The sequence below is a fragment of the Tasmannia lanceolata genome, unplaced genomic scaffold (genome assembly GCF_043159265.1).
Source record: "Tasmannia lanceolata isolate RefF3 unplaced genomic scaffold, GAP_Taslan_0.1 ptg000015l, whole genome shotgun sequence".
Lineage (NCBI taxonomy): Eukaryota > Viridiplantae > Streptophyta > Magnoliopsida > Canellales > Winteraceae > Tasmannia > Tasmannia lanceolata.
Window position 1 is genome coordinate 21,919,447 of NW_027518692.1, and position 18,299 is coordinate 21,937,745.

Sequence of the window (18,299 nt, forward strand, 5' to 3'; positions counted from 1 at the left end):
TAAAAATCAAGAAAATAAAAAACCAATCTTAAAGGAGGTATTTTTTTTCACTATTTTTAATTATCTCATCAAAGGTTCACCTATGGCTAGCCTCTGCATCAAATGTTTCTATTTTGGCATGGGAATTTCTTTGTAACATGGTTCAAATATCTGAGATTTTATATGGTGTAAGCCCTTATAGTCCTGTATTTTTCAAAAAAAAAAGAAAGAAAAGTGTTAGACGGACCACGCTATAGGATGATCCAACCCGTTCATGTGATGGGCCACAACGTAATTAGTTGTTGTTCAAAAAATCACTGCTATTGGATGATCCAAACCCTCCGATCTATAGTGGTTTCCACAATACGCAGTTTCTTTATACATCAGAGGGCTAAGATCATCCTATGGAAATGGACCGTTTGGATCATCCTAGAGTGTGGTCCGTACACCAGTTTTTGAAAAATACGGGATTATAAGGGCTTACTCCATATAAAATCTCCTGAGTATCCTTGCCACAAATCACAATTTAGCACTTTGAACTTTTATAATTAAGCAATGGCACTTTTGTCATTTCATATAATGTCAGTATTGATACTGAATAAATGAATCCAGGGTAATTAATGTAAATTAAAGCCGAGGCTAGGACAATCTCACAAATCCTCTCTCTTGAGAAGATGCTCAGTGGATATTCCATCTTTTTAGGGTTGGATTTCCACTGTCAGAATTCTCTAGGGTTTCAGACGAGAGAGAAATTTGTATCGGAATGTTGTTCTAGATAATCAGGTGCCATGATCGCATGGTTTCTTGTTCAAAACCTGAAATCTCTGTGATCGGGCTTTCGTTCAAGCTATTTTTCGCTCGATTCCGTTCAGATTTCGATTCCAGAGGGTGGTTTTCGTTTATACGGTTTGATTCGATCCGTTTTTCTTTCGAGATCTGTTCGTTGTTCTGTGATTCGAAAGATTAGGGTTAATTTCGAGTTTTTCCTGTAAATCCGTTCGCCATTTTGTGATTTCGTTTATATAGTTTGATTCGATTCGTTTTCCTTTCTAGATCTATTCGTGGTTCTTTGATTCAGAAGATTAGGCTTTATTTGGAGTTTTTCTTTGTAAATCCGATCGCTATTTTGAGTTGTTGTGGTTTAGAGAATTATCGGACGATATTTAGGGTTAGAGTTTTTTGTAAGTGTGTTCGATTGGGATAAGTGAACATGAAAATCAAGGAATTAGATGAGGCAGATTCGGATGAAAAAGAGGTTATTACTCGACGGGAGATTGTTAGGGTTGATGCGAAGAGAGCATTAGTTGGAGCAGGAGCTCGGATTCTGTTCTATCCGACGCTTTTGTACAATGTCTTTCGGAACAAGATTCAGGCCGAGTTTCGGTGGTGGGATGAAGTCGATCAGGTTTTGTAAATTTTCTTGATTTGATCTGTTTATATTGTATGAGTTTCATTCTTGTGTTGCAATGTTTAAGTTTTAATTTCTTCTCATCGATTATAAGTGCTAACAAGGGAAAAAAGAAGAATATATTTGAATTTTGGCAGATTTCTCAAATTAAAACCATTGAATTTTCCATTTTTGAATTCTCTTTACTGGCAAGTGATCCACGATTTGTATGATCTACAGGCTTTCTGTGGATAAAATTTATTAGATTGGCTTGCCCTTGATATTATTGTGTTTCGCTTTTGGCAATTCACTCATATTTTTCTTCATGTTAGTGTAATTTTAATTTCTTCTTATCGATTCCATTAATGAGTGCTAGCAAGATAAAAAGAAGAGTATGTTTGAATATTAGCGAATTTCTCAAATTAAAAGCATTGAACTTTCCATTTTGTATTCGCTTTACTGGGATGTGATTAGGGGTGTAAACGAGCCGAGCCGAGCTTGACCAGGCTCGGCTCGGCTCGGCTCGTTAAGCTCAAAGGCTCGGCTCGGGCTCGAACCAGGCTCGGGCTCGGCTCGGCTCGCTCAGGCTCGGCCAGGCTCGCGAGCCGCTCGCGAGCTTTATCGAGCTTGGTTATAAAGTTTCGCCCATGTCGCAAAGTTTGGTAGCAAAAGCAAATGAAAAAACAAGTAATGATTACAAACAGCGCAAAGGTCAAAGTTCCGTAGCAAAAGCAAATGAAAAAAAAAGAAGTAATGATTACAAACAAAAAAGTAAAATAGCGAATTTATAAAGTTTGAAATGAGAAATTACCAAGAAAAGGTGATAAGTTATGACAATTAAGAAAAAAATACCAAACAGTGCTCAAAGTTATGACAATTACGGGGAAAAAATTAATTTCGGATTTTTCTCAACCGTTTGATATATACGATGTTTACATGACATACGCGCCGTGTACGTTTTTGAATATGATGTTTACCTGACCGAGCCTTAACGAGCCGAGCCGAGCCTGGCCTAACTCGGGCTCGGCTCGTTAAGGATTCGAGCCGAGCTCGAGCGAGCTTCCGAGCCCGAGCCAAAATTGACACCCTTAGATGTGATCCATGATTTGTATGATCTATTGGCTTTCTGTGGATAAAATTTATTTAGCCTTGTATGCCCTTGGTATTATTTCGTATTGTTTTTGGCAATTAACTTATCTAATACATTATCCATTTCCCTCTTACCTGATAATTTGCAGAATGCAGACCACTCCATTGGGGTTTGTGTGAAATTGCTACTTTAGTATTGATAGTAATTAACTAACAAAATTTTGGTGGATTTTTTCAAATTAAAGCGATCGAACTTTCCATTTTTTATTCTCTTTACTGGCATGTGATCACGATTTGTATGATATATCTGCTTTCTGTGGATAAAATTTATTAGCCTGGCATGCCCTTGATATTATTTCGTTTTTTTTTTTTGGGGCAATTCACATGTCTGATTACATTAATTCATTTCCCTTCTACCTGATAATTTCACGCAAACTCCAAGCGAAATTGTTACTTTAGTAGTGATAGTAATTATTTACAGATAGCATGTGTGGCTATGTATGGGTGTAAAATGATAGCCCCACCAGATACCCTTATTCTCTTCCTCTTTTACATCTTCCACCCAACACCGAACAAATATTTTATCTCGTGGTTTATTCCTAATGGTGTTCACAATAGTCCATACCACTTCCACACAACCCAAATCAAGTAACTTCTTTTCTCTTTGTAGTCAATTAAGCAAATAATAATAATAATAATAATAATAATAAATGATTTGGCCAACACTTTGAATTTATTGCCGACATGTTAGATACATCATATCCGTATCGAAACTCAGCACACGAAACTGCGTCCACAAATCATCATTACATGTACTTTCTATTTTAGGCGTGTCCCGTTTCTAAATTTTGGAAGTTCGCCGTGTCCAACACTCCGTGTCCGTGTCCACAAGTCATAGATAATAATAGAAAAGGAAGTAAATTCCGTTTCTAGATTAATGCAAGAAATAGAAAAACCATAGCAACATGAACATCTCTATCTCACAATCAACAACGTTTATTACTCTTCGAAAAGGAAATTCGGGAAGGGGGTTCAGTGGTGGTGGGCAATGAAATCAATCATCTCCTTGGAACTGTGCATCTACTTGGGCTCCGGTCTTTTCTTCCGTGAAATCAAAGGCTAACACCTCTTCTTATGTGGGATTGGTGCTTTGACTGCTGTTGTGATGGTGGTTGTTTGATGAGATCCATAGCTTAGTGGAAGTTAATATCGCATCGAAATTCCATCAGGGCATCCTGGCTTCAAGACATTCTTACAGGTAATTTAAATTTTACAGTAAAAAAGGAAAATATTGATACTGAAATTATCAAATTATTTCTAACTTTTTTGTAAATCAAATCCGATGCAAAAGTTACCAATCCCAAAAGAAACCCCTCTAAAAAGAATGATGACTCCGATTTTCTTTTTCATTAACTTCAGTGGTTGTCTGCCTTTTTCCTTCACGAGGGAGAGCTCGTTGTAGAAGTAGAAACTTCTCGTGTTCGAGGATGGCGGTAGTTACCTGCCACATGTTTAGCAAAAAGCCTGAAAAAATACATCTGAAAATTAGATAAAAAAGAATCCTCTTATTGTCCATTTTGTAAGAAATATTTTTTTAGAAAGAAGTGAGACAGAAATGATAACTAAAAGCCCTTTAAACTAAAAAAAAAAACACTACGAAGTCCTCAATATCCCAAGAACCATACCAGGTACAATTCTGCCCAACCCTCCATTCCTCTATTCGTTTAAGGGGATATGAAGAAGTGAGAAGCTTCTCAAATTTGTCCAAAAACTGAAACCTTGAAAAATATTCAGGATATGAAGAATGTGTGTGTGTGTGTGTGTGTGTGTGAGAGAGAGAGAGAGAGAGAGAGAGAGAGAGAGAGAGATTTGCAGGCTGCATAATGAATTCTAGAGGCGAATATTTCACTTCGGATTCAGTTGCCAAAAATTGAAGGTTATTTGAAAATTAAATATTAGCACCAGAATTTAATTAGTAAACAGGAAAACAGTTACCGAATTTTTAGGTGGCAAATTAGGATTGGTAAATAAAAACCTGATTTGTAGGTGAATCTCTCTGTTATCCTCAACCCCCAATTGAATTAATAGCTACAAAACAAATTTCTAGACGCCGAATTAGTAAGGTACAGTGTTGCATGGATTCGGATTCGTGTGTCGGGATCCGACACGGATTCGAGGTGTTGGATTCGGCAAACCCCCAAAAGTAGTATTCGGATTCAATAATTTTTAAATAAAATAAAATTTTCAAACACACACACACACATGTCTATGCATATATATATTCATGAAAATATTGAGGGTAGAGGGTTGAGGCGAGTTTTGTATTAAGAGAGTTGAAGGAGGAAGGGGGTCGAGGTGCTAGGGTTTTTAATAAAATAGTACGGGTTTTGCTTTCACATAAAAAAAAGTTAAGAATAAAATATGTTTAAGGCTCTGTTTGGTTGCAAAAAGTAGGGAAGACGGCTGAGCATTTCTAGGAATATGAAATACCAAATGTTGTTTGGTTGTCATTTTTTAGCTCAAATCCCATTGGACTTCTAGACATGGAAGAGACATAATTATTAGCTTTTGGCTTAGGTGGCGCCTATGTGGCGGGATTGTCCCCTCCCCTACTTTTCCAATGCCAAACCTTGTTTTTGGTAAAATTTAGAGGGGAGAAGAGTAGAATATGAAATGTCATGTGTAATCATTACTTTTTTCTCTCTTTCTCTCTCCTCTTTCTCTCTCTTCTACTATTTATTTTGTTAATGACACCCCTCCATTCTCCCACATGCTTTGACATCTAACCAAACACACTACCAAAATTCCCTCTAATCTTCTCAGACAAGTCTACACATATCCCACCCTTGACACCTCCTTGTTGACTACTACTTCCACTAAAATCTCATCTAACCAAACAGAGCCTAAAGGAAAAATATACAGGATTCGCATTTCGAAAGAGACAGATGAATCGGATTCGCCTGAAAAAACAGGATTCGTGTGGGACACGGCTACAATAAGAATCAAGGTGTGTCCCATGTGAATCCATGTCCGATTCGGATGCGGAGACGTGTCGACACGGATTCGGCATGGGGGGCATAGAATCCATGCAACATAGGTAAGGTAATGATGAATAAGTAGGGCTGCAAAACGGCAAACCGTTTTATTTTATTTTTTTGAGGGTGGCAAAATCCAATTAAAACCGATTTTCAAAGGGAAAGAAAATTTTGGAAATTCAAATTGGGTGGGATTTTCAATTTTGCATATGTTACGGTGTATCATGGCAAAGCTTTTCAAAATTTTAGCGGCAAATTCAATTTTGTTGAAGTCTCAAACCCAAATTAAAAGTACTAAGCAATTTTGTAGGAGGAATTTTTCCAAAATAAACTTCTCTTGGAAAAAAGATGAATGACAGTGGAAAGAAACACGTTTAGTATATATTATAGATAGATAGTGTTAGAGGACACCCCGTTTGTGGGGTGTCACATAACACCATTCAAAAAAGTAATTATTTACAAATAGTCCTAGCGAACACCTCGTTTGTTGTGTTTCGTGTTAAATTTTCTATTTTCATTTTGATATATTATCAGTGGTGTTGAGTTTTCGATGATGTAAAGATTCACTCCCGTTTGTTCTTATATTGATCTTTCAGTTTCTTTTGCTGGGTGCTGTTCCATTTCCCAAGGATGTTCCTCATTTGAAGCAGCTTGGTGTGGGGGGAGTTATCACCCTCAATGAACCATATGAGACTTTGGTTCCGACATCCCTGTATCATGTGAGTATTTTCTATTTCATGATGAAATACCTTTAAGATACAATTCTCATCTTTCTAGTTTGGAAATCAATGACACAGATTTTGATGCATATAATGACAAATGGTTATAAATTGCATTCAGTTGCATGAATAATACACGGCGATTGGCATATGTGCTCTGTTGTTGAAGTCTCCAGCTTTTCTAAGTCACTGTAACTGATTGCACTTGTGCTTTTATACCCTCAATTTCATGTTTTTCATGTCAGTCAGTAAATGAACTTTGAGGAGAAGAGGGGATACTTATCATAATTTTATTTAGAAAAATGCCAATGAAGGAACATATTCAGTTCTCTCCCTGAAATTTAATTTGCAATTGATTCAAACATTGCGATGGATGAAATCTCTCAAGAAGATCAATTGTCTGATGACATCTTTCCTTAAACATTATCATGGTTGATGTGATGATTGATTCATGGTATTTAAATGAACACCAAATGGTGAAGTGATTATTTTTCCTTTATTGTTATTTGTTCCTTTTCAGTTATTAGAGTGACCTTCTCTTCTGATTTGCAGGCTCATGAGATCGACCACCTTGTGATTCCCACAAGAGATTACCTATTTGCCCCATCATTTGTGGATATTAACCGAGCTGTCGACTTCATACATAGTAAGTGCATATATTTTAACTTGATTTGTATGAATATAGTGGTCTTTTAGAGCCTTTTGGATGTTTTTAATGGGATGAAATTCAAATCAGTTTTTATTTAGGGGTGTCGGTCCCCCAACGTATAGGTGGTGGGTTGGGGAGTCGATCCAAGATGCAGGTCGCTTGGGAGACCTATACCATGGCTTATGCCAGGGAACAACCCAGGACTAAGACAGCTACTTAGACCCTAAGAGCAGCACATACCGCCTTCTGCTCTAGATAAGGGGGAAAGGATTGCATTATTTTTCAAACATGCATGGCATGTGTATACTGTATAGTATCTCCATTTTTCCACTTTATTTGTATATTTTTCTTGTTGATTTTGCCATTCAAAAAAAAATCTTATTGATTTTCCTTTATGAATATAAATATACATCTTTTTATAAGAGAAACCTTTTGTTTCAATATTTTCTCCTCCCTTTATTTATCTTTTCTAATTAGCTGTACAGGCTGTTATATTCCCCAAAAAACTATAAACAGCCAATCAAAGAAGTGTTTAATAAAGTGAAGAGTGTTAATTTTTTAGTTACCTTTGTCACTAGGCTACTACCGCAGCTCCAGGGGCCCAGCTTCCTAGGGTTGGCTGCTCAATAGCAAGTATGCTTGAAGTTGAAAGTAGAAAACTGCAGAATTGTAGCTCTTACATGTGTTGTTGTTTATAATCTACATTATAGGCGGAAACACGGGTCACTCTTCTACCCTTCACATGGGAACATTGGTATACTATATTTTTTTTCTAATTAATCAAAGATGTAATTTTGCCTTATATGGAGGATGTGTAGAATCATAGATATATGTTGTATTTTTTGAACACTGACATCACAGAAGACAGTCGCTAAAATCTGTCTTGTTCACATAAGGCCCCTTTTGATTATCAGAAATTGATGGCCAATGTACGTCAAGGCTACATTGCCCACTGTAACTTTCTTTGAATCGAGTTAACATGACAGAATGTTTTTATATAGTTAGGGTTGCCCTTAGTAAGTGATAATCATGGATTGAGGGAAAGTGATGTGCATGTTGTATCGTTATGTCAAATAAAAAGGTCTTGAGGATCATGGCATGGCCCCATTCCCTTGTAATCCTCTTGAAATAAAAATACATGGAACATTATCTATGATTATTTATTGATTACTATACTTACAAGTTTCCTTGAATCGGAGAGTGATATTTTATTGAAGGAAGTACATTGGTATGCGAACATAATTGATTGAAGAAATCTGGATTTAAAGAAGAGGTTTTGATTGAAGAAAGTTGGATTTTAAGAAGAGGATTTTGGTTTTACTTTACGACAACAACAACAAAACCTTTTAGCTATCGAGTAGGCTCAGCGTATAATAAATAGATACTCGTGCAGGCTCAACATATCGTATCTGACATGATAGGATATTGATCCTCGTTCTAGATACTTATATTTTTTCAAAATAACTATCGTGTTCCTAACTTATGTCTCTCTTCATATTAGCCATTGTGTTTGTTGCTTCCTAGTATCGCATATATGCACTTATAATTTTGAGTATGTGTCTTATAAAATCCATTTAAATTTATTATTAATTTCATCTTCTTAGTTAAATCTAGCGAAATTTTATAGGATCATATTTATGCATGTCTTGTGCCTTACCTAATGGTATGGGAATATGGATTATCATATTTGTATCAGTGTCCTATATTTTGGAAAATTTTGTCTTATTTTTGTTCCTGTTTCTATCTTCGTAATTAGGTGTCATTAACCTTCATACTATCTCCTCTCTCTATTCTCTCTGTTCTTGTTGTCTAACATTATGATCAATCTGCCACCTCTCTCTCTCTCTCTCTCTCTCTCTCTCTCTCTCTCTCTCTCTCTCTCTCGTTGTTGCCATCCAGTAATACTGTCAAGTTGTCACCATCCAGTCGGAGACCCAAAAGGGCACCAATTTCATTGGGTTTTTTTTCTAGCATCCGTCCATCACAGTGGGGTTATCTGACCTTGTATCCCACCACTATGACATTGGGGTAGTTCCAACAAGGTTCGACAAGGAGAAAACCCCTTTTGGTGGGTTGCATGAAGTTGATACGACCTTCACTCTGATGGTCCACGAGGAACTACCTGTAATTGACACAACCAAAGCTTATTTGATGTTACTTTATCTCGATAAATTCTGAAAAGTTGCAGTAAATTAAATAATTATAGTATTTTCTTGATAAATGAACTACAGTTGCCTTTACAATAAAAAAGATAGAATTCAGATTTTATTCGGAATTGATTCCATAAATACAATTTTATTTTTTAGACAATCCATTTATATCCCCTAGATTGGTTGCTTACAATGAAGCACGGGTACTCCTAAAAAGCCCTCGTACCCGTGTCGGGTGCGTATCCGGTACGGGTACGTTTGGGTATGTCCCGGGTACGCACCCGAGAGATTATTTAAAAAAAAATGAATTTTTGTGAGTCGGGTGCGTTTGGGGTGCGCACCCGACGCACCTGACACGTTTATCTTCTTTTTTTAAAACAAAACTTAAGTTAGGGGGGTGTTTGGAGTAAAAAGGGGGGGGGGTCTTTAAAACCACGATTTAAAAGCACGATTTGGGTTTTTTTTTAAACCCTAACTCTGTAACTCATCTCTCTCTCTCTCTCTCTCTCTCTCTCTCTCTCTCTCTCTCTCTCTCTCTCTCTCTCTCTCTCTCTCTCTCCCTCTTCCTCTCCCTCTCCCTCTCCCTCCGGCTCCCTCTCCCGACGGCCCTCCCGACGGCTCCCTCGTCCGACGGAACCTCCCTCTCTCTCTCTCTCTCTCTCTCTCTCTCTCTCTCTCTCTCTCTCTCTCCCGACGGCTCTCCCTCCGGCTCCCTCCTCCGACGGAACCTCCGGCACTCTCTCCGGCTTTCCCTTCCACTCTATTAAAGGTATTTCTCTCTCTCTCTCTCTCTCTCTACTGCTCTCTCTCTCTCTCTCTGATTCTCTCTCTCTCTCCCCGTGCTCTCTCTCTCTCTGTGATTCTCTCTCTCTCTCTCCCCGTGCTCTCTCTCTCTCCTCTCTCTCTCAGCCTCTATCTCTGTTTCCCTCTCTCTCTGTGCCTCTATCTCTCTCTCTCTCAGCCTCTCTCCTCTCTGTGTTTCTCTCTCTCTCTATATATCTCTTTCTCTCTCTGTTTTTTTTTTTTGGATTTTGTCAATCGATTTTGATTCCAAAACAGATTATTGAGTCCAAAAATCTGCTTTGGATTCACAATCTGTTCTCAAAATCCAAAAGTCAAAACAAACAGGGCCCAATAATCATTAATCTGTTTGGTTTTGGATTTTGAGAACATTTTTTGGATTTTGTCAATCGATTTTGAGTCCAAAACAGATTATTTGGCCCTGTTTGTTTTGGATTTTGAGAACATTTTTTGGATTTTGTCAATCGATTTTGAGTCCAAAACAAAAACAGATTAATGATTATTGGGCCCTGTTTGTTTTGACTTTTGGATTTTGAGAACAGATTGTGAATCCAAAGCAGATTTTTGGACTCACAATCTGTTGAATCTAATTTTGAGTCCAAGAATCAGCTTCGGACTCACAATCTGTTCTCAAAATCCAAATCTGATTTTTGGGTGCAATACATGTTGGCTGTTGAGAGTCCAAAACTGAGTTTTGGGTGCAATACCTGTTGGCTGTTGACTGTTGAGAGTACAAAACTTATTTTTGGGTGCAAATACCTGTTGTCTGTTACTCTGTTGAGACTTGAGAGTCCAAAACTGATTTTTGGATGCAATACGCCAATACCTGTTGAGACTTGAGACTTGAGAGTCTAAAATTGCTTCATTATAAATTTATAATTGCATTGCATTGGATTGCCATTTGCCATTTGCCATTTGCCATTTGCCACTTGCCTTTTGAATTTATATGGGTATGTTTGGTTGTGTATACAATTGTTTAATTTACATGGGTATGTTTGGTTATGTATACAAATTTACAATTGGTGTTGCCTTGTAAGTTGTAACCTTGTTTGTTTCAATTTGTGTAATTGAGAATTAGAGTCCCTTGTTTTGTTGGGTTGCAACGTTGCGTACTAAAATTGTTTTTGTTGTTTAATAGATTTTAGAATGTCTTCATCCGGTGCTAGTAGCGCCGCCCAAGCCGCACATACGTCTTCTACTGATGAAGATTTGTCGAAGCCTTTATGTAAGCATGTCTCTAGATTTGATAAAGATCCTAAGGGTGGAGGGAATGTGAGGTGGCAATGCAATTTTTGCAGTACGAGTTTCAGTAGCTCCTACACAAGGGTTAGGGCGCACTTGTTGAAGATAGCGGGACAAGGAATCGGACCATGTCCTAAAGTGAAAGCAAGTGATCTACTTGCAATGCAAAGGTTTGAGGAAGAATGCAAAGAGATTATGAAGCAAAATGCTCCCAAGAAAGTGCCATTGTCGAGTACTGGATCATTGGGTTGCACAAGTATGTTTGTGGCTCCAAGTTATGATTTGAAGAAGAGAAAGACAAGTGGAAATGTGAGTGCACTTGAAAAAGCTTTCAACATGGCGGCCCGTGATCAACTACATGCCGAGATTGCTAGGATGTTTTACTCCGGTGGCTTGTCCTTTCACCTAGCAAGAAACCCATACTATGCTAGTTCCTACACTTTTGCCGCCAACAATGCACTTTCAGGGTATTTGCCTCCGGGGTACAACTTGCTTAGGACAACTCTACTTCAAAGAAAGAGGGCTAATATTGATAGGTTGTTGCAACCTATTAGAGACACGTGGAGGGAGAAAGGGTGAGCATTGTTAGTGATGGATGGAGCGACTCACAGAGGAGGCCTCTCATTAACTTCATGGCGGTGTCGGAAGGTAGAGCTATGTTTCTTAAGGCGATAGATTGTTCGGGGGAGACAAAAGACAAGCATTTCATTGCTAACTTATTTAAGGAAGTCATTAATGAGGTTGGACATGATAAGGTTGTCCAGGTAGTTACCGATAATGCTCCAAATTGTAAGGCGGCCGAACAACTTGTTGAAGCTCAATTTCCTTCCATATTTTGGACCCCGTGTGTGGTGCACACACTTATTCTTACTTTGAAGAATATTTGTGCGGCAAAGAATGTGGAAGTAAATCAAATTGCCTATGGAGAATGTAGTTGGATCTCGGATATTGCGGGAGATGTCATGCTAGTGAAGAATTTCATCATGAATCATTCGATGAGATTGGCCATATTCAACGACTTCAATAGTTTGAAGTTGCTTTCCGTTGCCGAGACTCGCTTTGCGAGTGTTATTGTGATGCTTAAGAGATTTAAACTCTTAAAGCAAAGTTTACAATCGATGGTGATTAGTGACAAATGGAATTGCTATCGAGATGGTGATGTAGGAAAAGCAAAGTTTGTAAAAGAGAAGGTGTTAGATGACATTTGGTGGGATTCTATCGATTACATACTCTCTTTTACATCTTCAATGTATGACATGCTAAGAGAGTGTGACACGGATAAGCCTTGTCTTCATTTGGTTTATGATATGTGGGACACGATGATTGAGAAAGTGAAGACGGCATCTATAGGAAGGAAGCAAAGAGAAAAGAAGAAGAGTCTAGCTTTTATGAAGTGGTGCAAGAAATTCTTTTTGATCGTTGGAACAAGAGCAACACTTCGCTTCATTGCTTGGCTCATTCATTGAATCCAAGGTTAGGTGACTTCAAATTTTATTTAGATTAATAGTTATGTTCATTGTGAACTTTATTTCCTACTTTTAACATGAAACTAAAATATTTTTTCTATTCTTGAAGGTATTACAGCGAAGAATGGCTTAGTGCCAGTTCAAATCGTGTTCCTCCACATAAGGATACAGAGATTTATGCAGAGAGGGTAAAGTGCCTCAAAAGGTACTTTCCCAATTCAGCAGATCGCACGAAGGCGAATGTGGAGTTTGCCCACTTCTCTATGAAGTCTGGATTATTCAATGACATTGATTCCATCAATGACCGAGCTACTTTAGAGCCTGATGATTGGTGGGCTGTCCACGGTACGTGTGCTCCTATGCTTCAAAGCTTAGCTTTGAAGCTTCTTATGCAACCTTCGTCTTCATCTTGTGCCGAGAGGAATTGGAGCACTTACTCCTTTGTGCATTCTTTGAGAAAGAACAAGATAACTCCACAACGGGCTCAGGACTTGGTTTTTGTTCATAGTAATCTCCGTCTTCTATCAAGACGATCTCCACAGTATGCACAGGGAGAGACGAGGATGTGGGACATAGGTGGAGATTCATTTGACTCTTTTGAGGATGTTGGGGTGCTTGAAGTTGCTAGCCTTTCACTCGATGAGCCGGATTTGGAAGCCGTTGTTTTTACCGATGATGTAGATGATGATATTGGAGATGAGGCGACGGACATTGTATCTAATGAATGATGCGATCGTAACATCTTGTACTTAAAGTTGGAAGTTGGAACTTATGAAATATGGAGTAATATTAGATTTTGCTATTTTGGTGATGTTAATTGTAATTTGATTGTTCTTTAATTGTTTTTAATTTTTATAAATATATAATAAAATAATAAAAAATATTATTATATTTAACGTACCCGAACGTACCCACACCCGGGTTTTTTGAAAAATCACGTACCCGCGTACCCGTGTCGTGTCGTACCCGTACCCGTGCTTCCTAGGTTGCTTAGAATCATATGTTCAAAGTGATTTTGGGTGATCGGAAATCAAAAGTAGTGCCTAATGAAGTGGACAATCCAGATTGATAGGTGGGGCTCACTTATTTTGTCTAGAAGACTTCAACCAGCACAACTGTGAAACCAAGATCCTTCAAAATTGGAGAGTACTCGACTCAACACAATATGTTAAGGATAAGGGTGTGGGATATATGTCGGATATGACTGATCTGTATCCTCATTTTTTACTTTTTTCTTCTTTTGCCACTATTGGTTAGGTGCCTGGTCTTTCTTATGTAGACAAATGTAAGATACCTTTGGAGCATAGATCATCTTTATCTTTTTTATATTCTTCATCACAAAGGAAATAGAATCCTAACAATCCTAACCTCCAGATGTTTCTTTATTCTTTTCCTATTACTCATCATGCAATAAATAAGAATCATTAGCTAAAGAGAGAGGTCTCCTAGGAAATGATGAGTTAATTTGTATTACGTGAGATATGTGTGGGCTTTCTAAAATTCAAGCCATGTTTGCTCTAAACTTTTTTTTAACTTTTCTTAGAGGATCCATACCCATGTGCTACTCACATATGGTGTCCCTGTGTATTGGCACGCTAAAATTTTATAATTTTGAGGATCCTTGTACCAGTCCTCACAGTATTAGATACCCGCACCCTTATTAAGGTAACATGGCAGCACAGCACTTCCACTGTGGTTATTTGCTCATTATTCAAATTCTCTGTCAAGGAGAAGAGGCTTGTAACTGTGATTATGGGCCTCTGTTTATTAGGTATTGGTACTGGAGTTGGATTTAGTGGTTGTGACTCTTCTTAGTTTTGTGCTGGTTATTTCAGAGGTCGGTAAAAATGTGATTTCTGTTATCCTTTTCTAATTTTGAAATATAAATTTGTTTTCTTGTACAGATAATGCATCCTATGGGAGAACAACATACGTTCACTGTAAAGCTGGGAGGGGACGTAGCACCACAATTGTCCTATGTTATCTGGTAAATTCTTCATTCCATGTAGCCGTGGTTTCATCTGCTTAACCACTTCTAGTGTCGGTGGTGATTTTGTGTTAGGTGATGCTACATTTGGTCGATACAAGGCTTCCACCCATCTTGGACATATTCAAACCAGATTACGCACCTATTAAGAAATAACAGGGAATATGGAGCACCTACAATAAGACATTGTTGGCCATGAATTTGAATTGTAATCTTATCTAGATTGGATGGTGATGGAAGTAACCCCGCGTAGTATTAAGTGACACCAATTTCCCATTTCCATCATAGTGATCATTCATAAGATCCATCCATAGAAAAATGCCTTGTCATACACATTTCTGTCTAAATATCAATAGTTAAAAAGAGTAGAACTTTTGCTGTTATCATTGAATGGAGTCTGGTCATACAAGCTATATTATTTTCAATATTACAGGTGGAGTATAAGCACATGACACCTGCTGCTGCCTTAGATTATGTGCGATCAAGAAGACCTCGAGTGCTCTTAGCTCCTTCTCAGTGGCAAGTAAGAACTTTTATGTTTTAAATTTCACCATATTGAGATGTTTTTATCTTGTTTCTTTGTTCATGTTACTGGTAGACACTTTTGTTACTCGCAACTTTAAGCAATTATGTGAAAATTTATCTGCTTTATCTTATGAAAAAATCATGTAGATGTAAATTCTTCTGAATTTATCAAATAATTGTACCTAAAATTGGTCTTATTTTTCTTGTGATGAGAACAAATATTTTTCTGATACCCGGAGCTCCTGTTTCTTTGGGAATATGTTGCACACTTGTACTGTTCCTGTCCTCCATACCAAGGTCATGGCCCCATTGTCTTAAAAGGTTTTAAATTTCGGTTTCAGGGTATATTTCGGTCCCCACCGAAACCAAAATTTCAGCTGAAATTTGGTAAAGGATTAAAAAAAAATATTTTTCCTGAAATTTCGGCCGAAATTTTGTACGTTTCATCGATTTCAGATTTCGGTCGCTTCAATTTCGTCCTTGACCGCTTCGATTTCGGTCTCGACCGAAATCCGAAATTTCAAATTTCGGATGAAATTTAAAACCTTGATTGCCTTGTAGAAAAGCTACTATATGGTCATTTTTGCAAGAAAAGTTAGTCAGTTGTTTGTTCGGTCCACTGTCACCCATTTGATGTTAGTTGGGGACATTTTTCTGCGTTTTGAAATTATTAATTCATAGACAGTCTGTAGAACACATGCTTTTTTCCCCACACACACACACACACAAAGTGCATGGTAAGACCAAGTTCAGAATCTTATGTCACACACAAAGTGCATGGTAGAACCAAGTTCAGAATCTGATGTCATTTTTGCTAGTTTCCTTCAAAAGTGGGCAAGCTATGATTTCTAGACACGGACACGATAAACTCCCAAATTTTAGAAACGGGGACACGGCTAAAATCACGATTTGTGGATACGGATTCGTGTGTCGAGTTTCGACACGGATACGGGTTGTCTGACATGGCAACATCTAAAAATCTAGAAATTGTGACTCGTACGCACATAAAAATTATTGACTACTATCATAATTTGTAACAATATATATTATATTCATTTAATAAAATAAAAAGTCTTAGAATTAATCAACTATAATATAAAACAAACGTGAGATAATCAAATAGCAACGCATTCATCAATTTAATCCAGGTCTCTTCCGTCTCCAATATGGAATGAGAAAGGGAAACCAATATGACAGCAAATATTAGTTAAAGAAGAGCTAAAAGTAGAATTTATAATAAAAGAAGAGTTAATAAGAAAAGAGATAAACACAATAAAACAGAATGTCACACTTGACACGGTACAAAAACGTGTTCACACACCCACATTAAGTCACTTTTAGCAGTACATATAAAAGTGTCAAAAGGAATGTGGACACACGTGTCGTGTCGGAGTGGCGGCAATAAATTCAAAGTGTCGACTAAATCATAAGTGGTAAATCTCCTTATTACCATAATATAGGCGGTGTGATATCATTTTTGCTAGGTACCTTCAAAAGTGGTAACCCTTCTTGTTACCAATGTACAGGCGGTTCAAGAATATTGGAAGCGCCGGTCAAATATTCTAATGATCCAAAACCAGGCACCGACAAGCTCTCCCTCCCGCGATGAAGTCCTCATAACAGAGGAAGATCTTGAAGGGTATGGCACTCGCGACAATGTTTCCAAAGAGCTGAGCATCGTTCCTAGGCCAATGATAGCAAGGCTATCTTGTCTCTTTGCAGCCCTCAAGGTTTATGGCAGCAGTTGCCCTACTGTGGCTAGCCGCCTGTCTGAAATACCCGCCTGCTAATGAAGAGTTCCCCACTGGCCGGCTGCCTGAATTTTACGCTGGTTACCAGAAATGATCAAATGTAATGGAATTGTATACAAATAAAGTCGGCTTCATGATTAAAAGAACATGAAAGGCCCACAGAACTGAAAATATTTTTGAGTGTACCTTCTTTTTGTTTAGTTGGCAGATACAGATTACTTTTTTCAGCTGGATTGGAAATCCGATTGCGTTTGACAAGGTTGGTTTATCACTTTATCTGCTTGTAAATTAGGTTATTTTACTTGCTTTCTCGTGTCTGTCCATTTTATTCATGGGTTTCAAATGTTATCGGATTAAAATTAAGTTTTTAATAGGGGAGATTGATATCCATGTTACCATATTTTGATAATGGCACTACTCTTTGTTTTGCATCTTTTTAATTAGCTTTTAATGGCTGTTAGTTACAATGAAGTTGATATCAACATACAATCAGAAAAATGGGAAACAAAGTGAGTGGTGCCATTATCAAAGTATGGTAATCGGATATCAGCTGCCTTTTAATATTGTATAGCCGTTGGATTGTATGTTGAAATCCTTAGCCCCAAGGTTCAAAATATTTTGGCCAGTGTGGATGAGAGAGAACATAATCAAGGGAAATGATATTTGTCCCTTTTTCACTTGGGACAGCCCTGTATAGTGTAAAACAGTAGTTATAAATACACTAGAGGTGGTTGTCCCGGGTGTAAAATGCTGAAGATATGCACACACACCTAATGGCTTTTCTTTGTTTCCGTGGTAGCTCACTGTTACATGATCTAATCAAACACTAAAAAGTCCATCAGAATAGAAGATTGTTCCTTCTTTTTTTTTTGCCCATGAACTATCTCTTCAATAGATACGTTTGCTCCAAAGTTGAGATAAGGATTGGGCCAAGATTAGAAATGAGCCACTGTTCCACATTCAAGTCTATCAATTGAGAATGACCTTTTTGAGTGAACTTCACTCGACGAAGAATTAGTATCATGCTGATTTTATGTGACTGAGACTGCCATATACATAATTACTCTTCAAGTCTTTGCTATCTTTGATAAAATGACTGTAAAACAAAATTTATGCCCATTTTTTAAAAGGTCAAGAACCAATTGTGGAATGGCTCATCCCCAACAAGTGCCCATTTTTTAAAAGGTCAAGAACCAGTTGTGGAATGGCTCATCCCCAACAAGTGCCAACAAATGAATAATAATACAGGTCACAAATCTCAAAATCATTCTCATAGGAAGGAGCAACAGAACTTAGAAAATGGTCCTCCAAAAATGTGGGCTTTTTAGTTTGTATTTCTTCTAATAAATGAGGGCAGATTTATGACATAACAACCATCTCCAATGCCGCATGAACCCATGCAATGGTTTTGGACCATTAAAGAAGGCTTTCCCACGCTTAGCTTTTGGAAAAACACAAGCAGACACCCCATATGCTCACTGTTAATAGGATGGACAACTGTTACCAAAACCAAAAAATG

The 18,299-nt window shown here is 37.8% G+C and overlaps 2 protein-coding genes across 2 annotated transcripts; both read left to right on the forward strand.

Moving 5' to 3' along the window:
- The first annotated feature begins 623 nt into the window (after positions 1 to 623).
- LOC143845389 (phosphatidylglycerophosphate phosphatase PTPMT2-like) lies at positions 624 to 17,048 on the forward strand. The gene is made up of 6 exons (XM_077353709.1): positions 624 to 1,384; positions 6,087 to 6,209; positions 6,762 to 6,855; positions 14,422 to 14,504; positions 14,938 to 15,027; positions 16,556 to 17,048. The coding sequence occupies exons 1-6, from the start codon at positions 1,190 to 1,192 to the stop codon at positions 16,817 to 16,819; spliced, it is 849 nt and encodes a 282-aa protein (XP_077209824.1). The 5' UTR covers positions 624 to 1,189; the 3' UTR covers positions 16,820 to 17,048.
- Positions 11,684 to 14,415, forward strand: LOC143845833 (uncharacterized). The gene is made up of 3 exons (XM_077354236.1): positions 11,684 to 12,206; positions 12,380 to 12,524; positions 12,627 to 14,415. The coding sequence occupies exons 1-3, from the start codon at positions 11,684 to 11,686 to the stop codon at positions 13,243 to 13,245; spliced, it is 1,287 nt and encodes a 428-aa protein (XP_077210351.1). The 3' UTR covers positions 13,246 to 14,415.
- Positions 17,049 to 18,299: the final 1,251 nt, after the last annotated feature.

Excerpts from the sequence above, each read along its gene's own strand:
- LOC143845389 (XM_077353709.1), top strand. The coding sequence starts at position 1,190 with ATGAAAATCAAGGAATTAGATGAGGCAGATTCGGATGAAAAAGAGGTT. Across the intron at positions 1,385-6,086 it reads GGTGGGATGAAGTCGATCAG|TTTCTTTTGCTGGGTGCTGT; the intron begins GTTTTGTAAATT and ends TTGATCTTTCAG. Across the intron at positions 14,505-14,937 it reads CAATTGTCCTATGTTATCTG|GTGGAGTATAAGCACATGAC; the intron begins GTAAATTCTTCA and ends TCAATATTACAG.
- LOC143845833 (XM_077354236.1), top strand. The coding sequence starts at position 11,684 with ATGGCGGTGTCGGAAGGTAGAGCTATGTTTCTTAAGGCGATAGATTGT. Across the intron at positions 12,207-12,379 it reads ATGGAATTGCTATCGAGATG|AAAGTGAAGACGGCATCTAT; the intron begins GTGATGTAGGAA and ends ACGATGATTGAG. Across the intron at positions 12,525-12,626 it reads GCTCATTCATTGAATCCAAG|GTATTACAGCGAAGAATGGC; the intron begins GTTAGGTGACTT and ends CTATTCTTGAAG.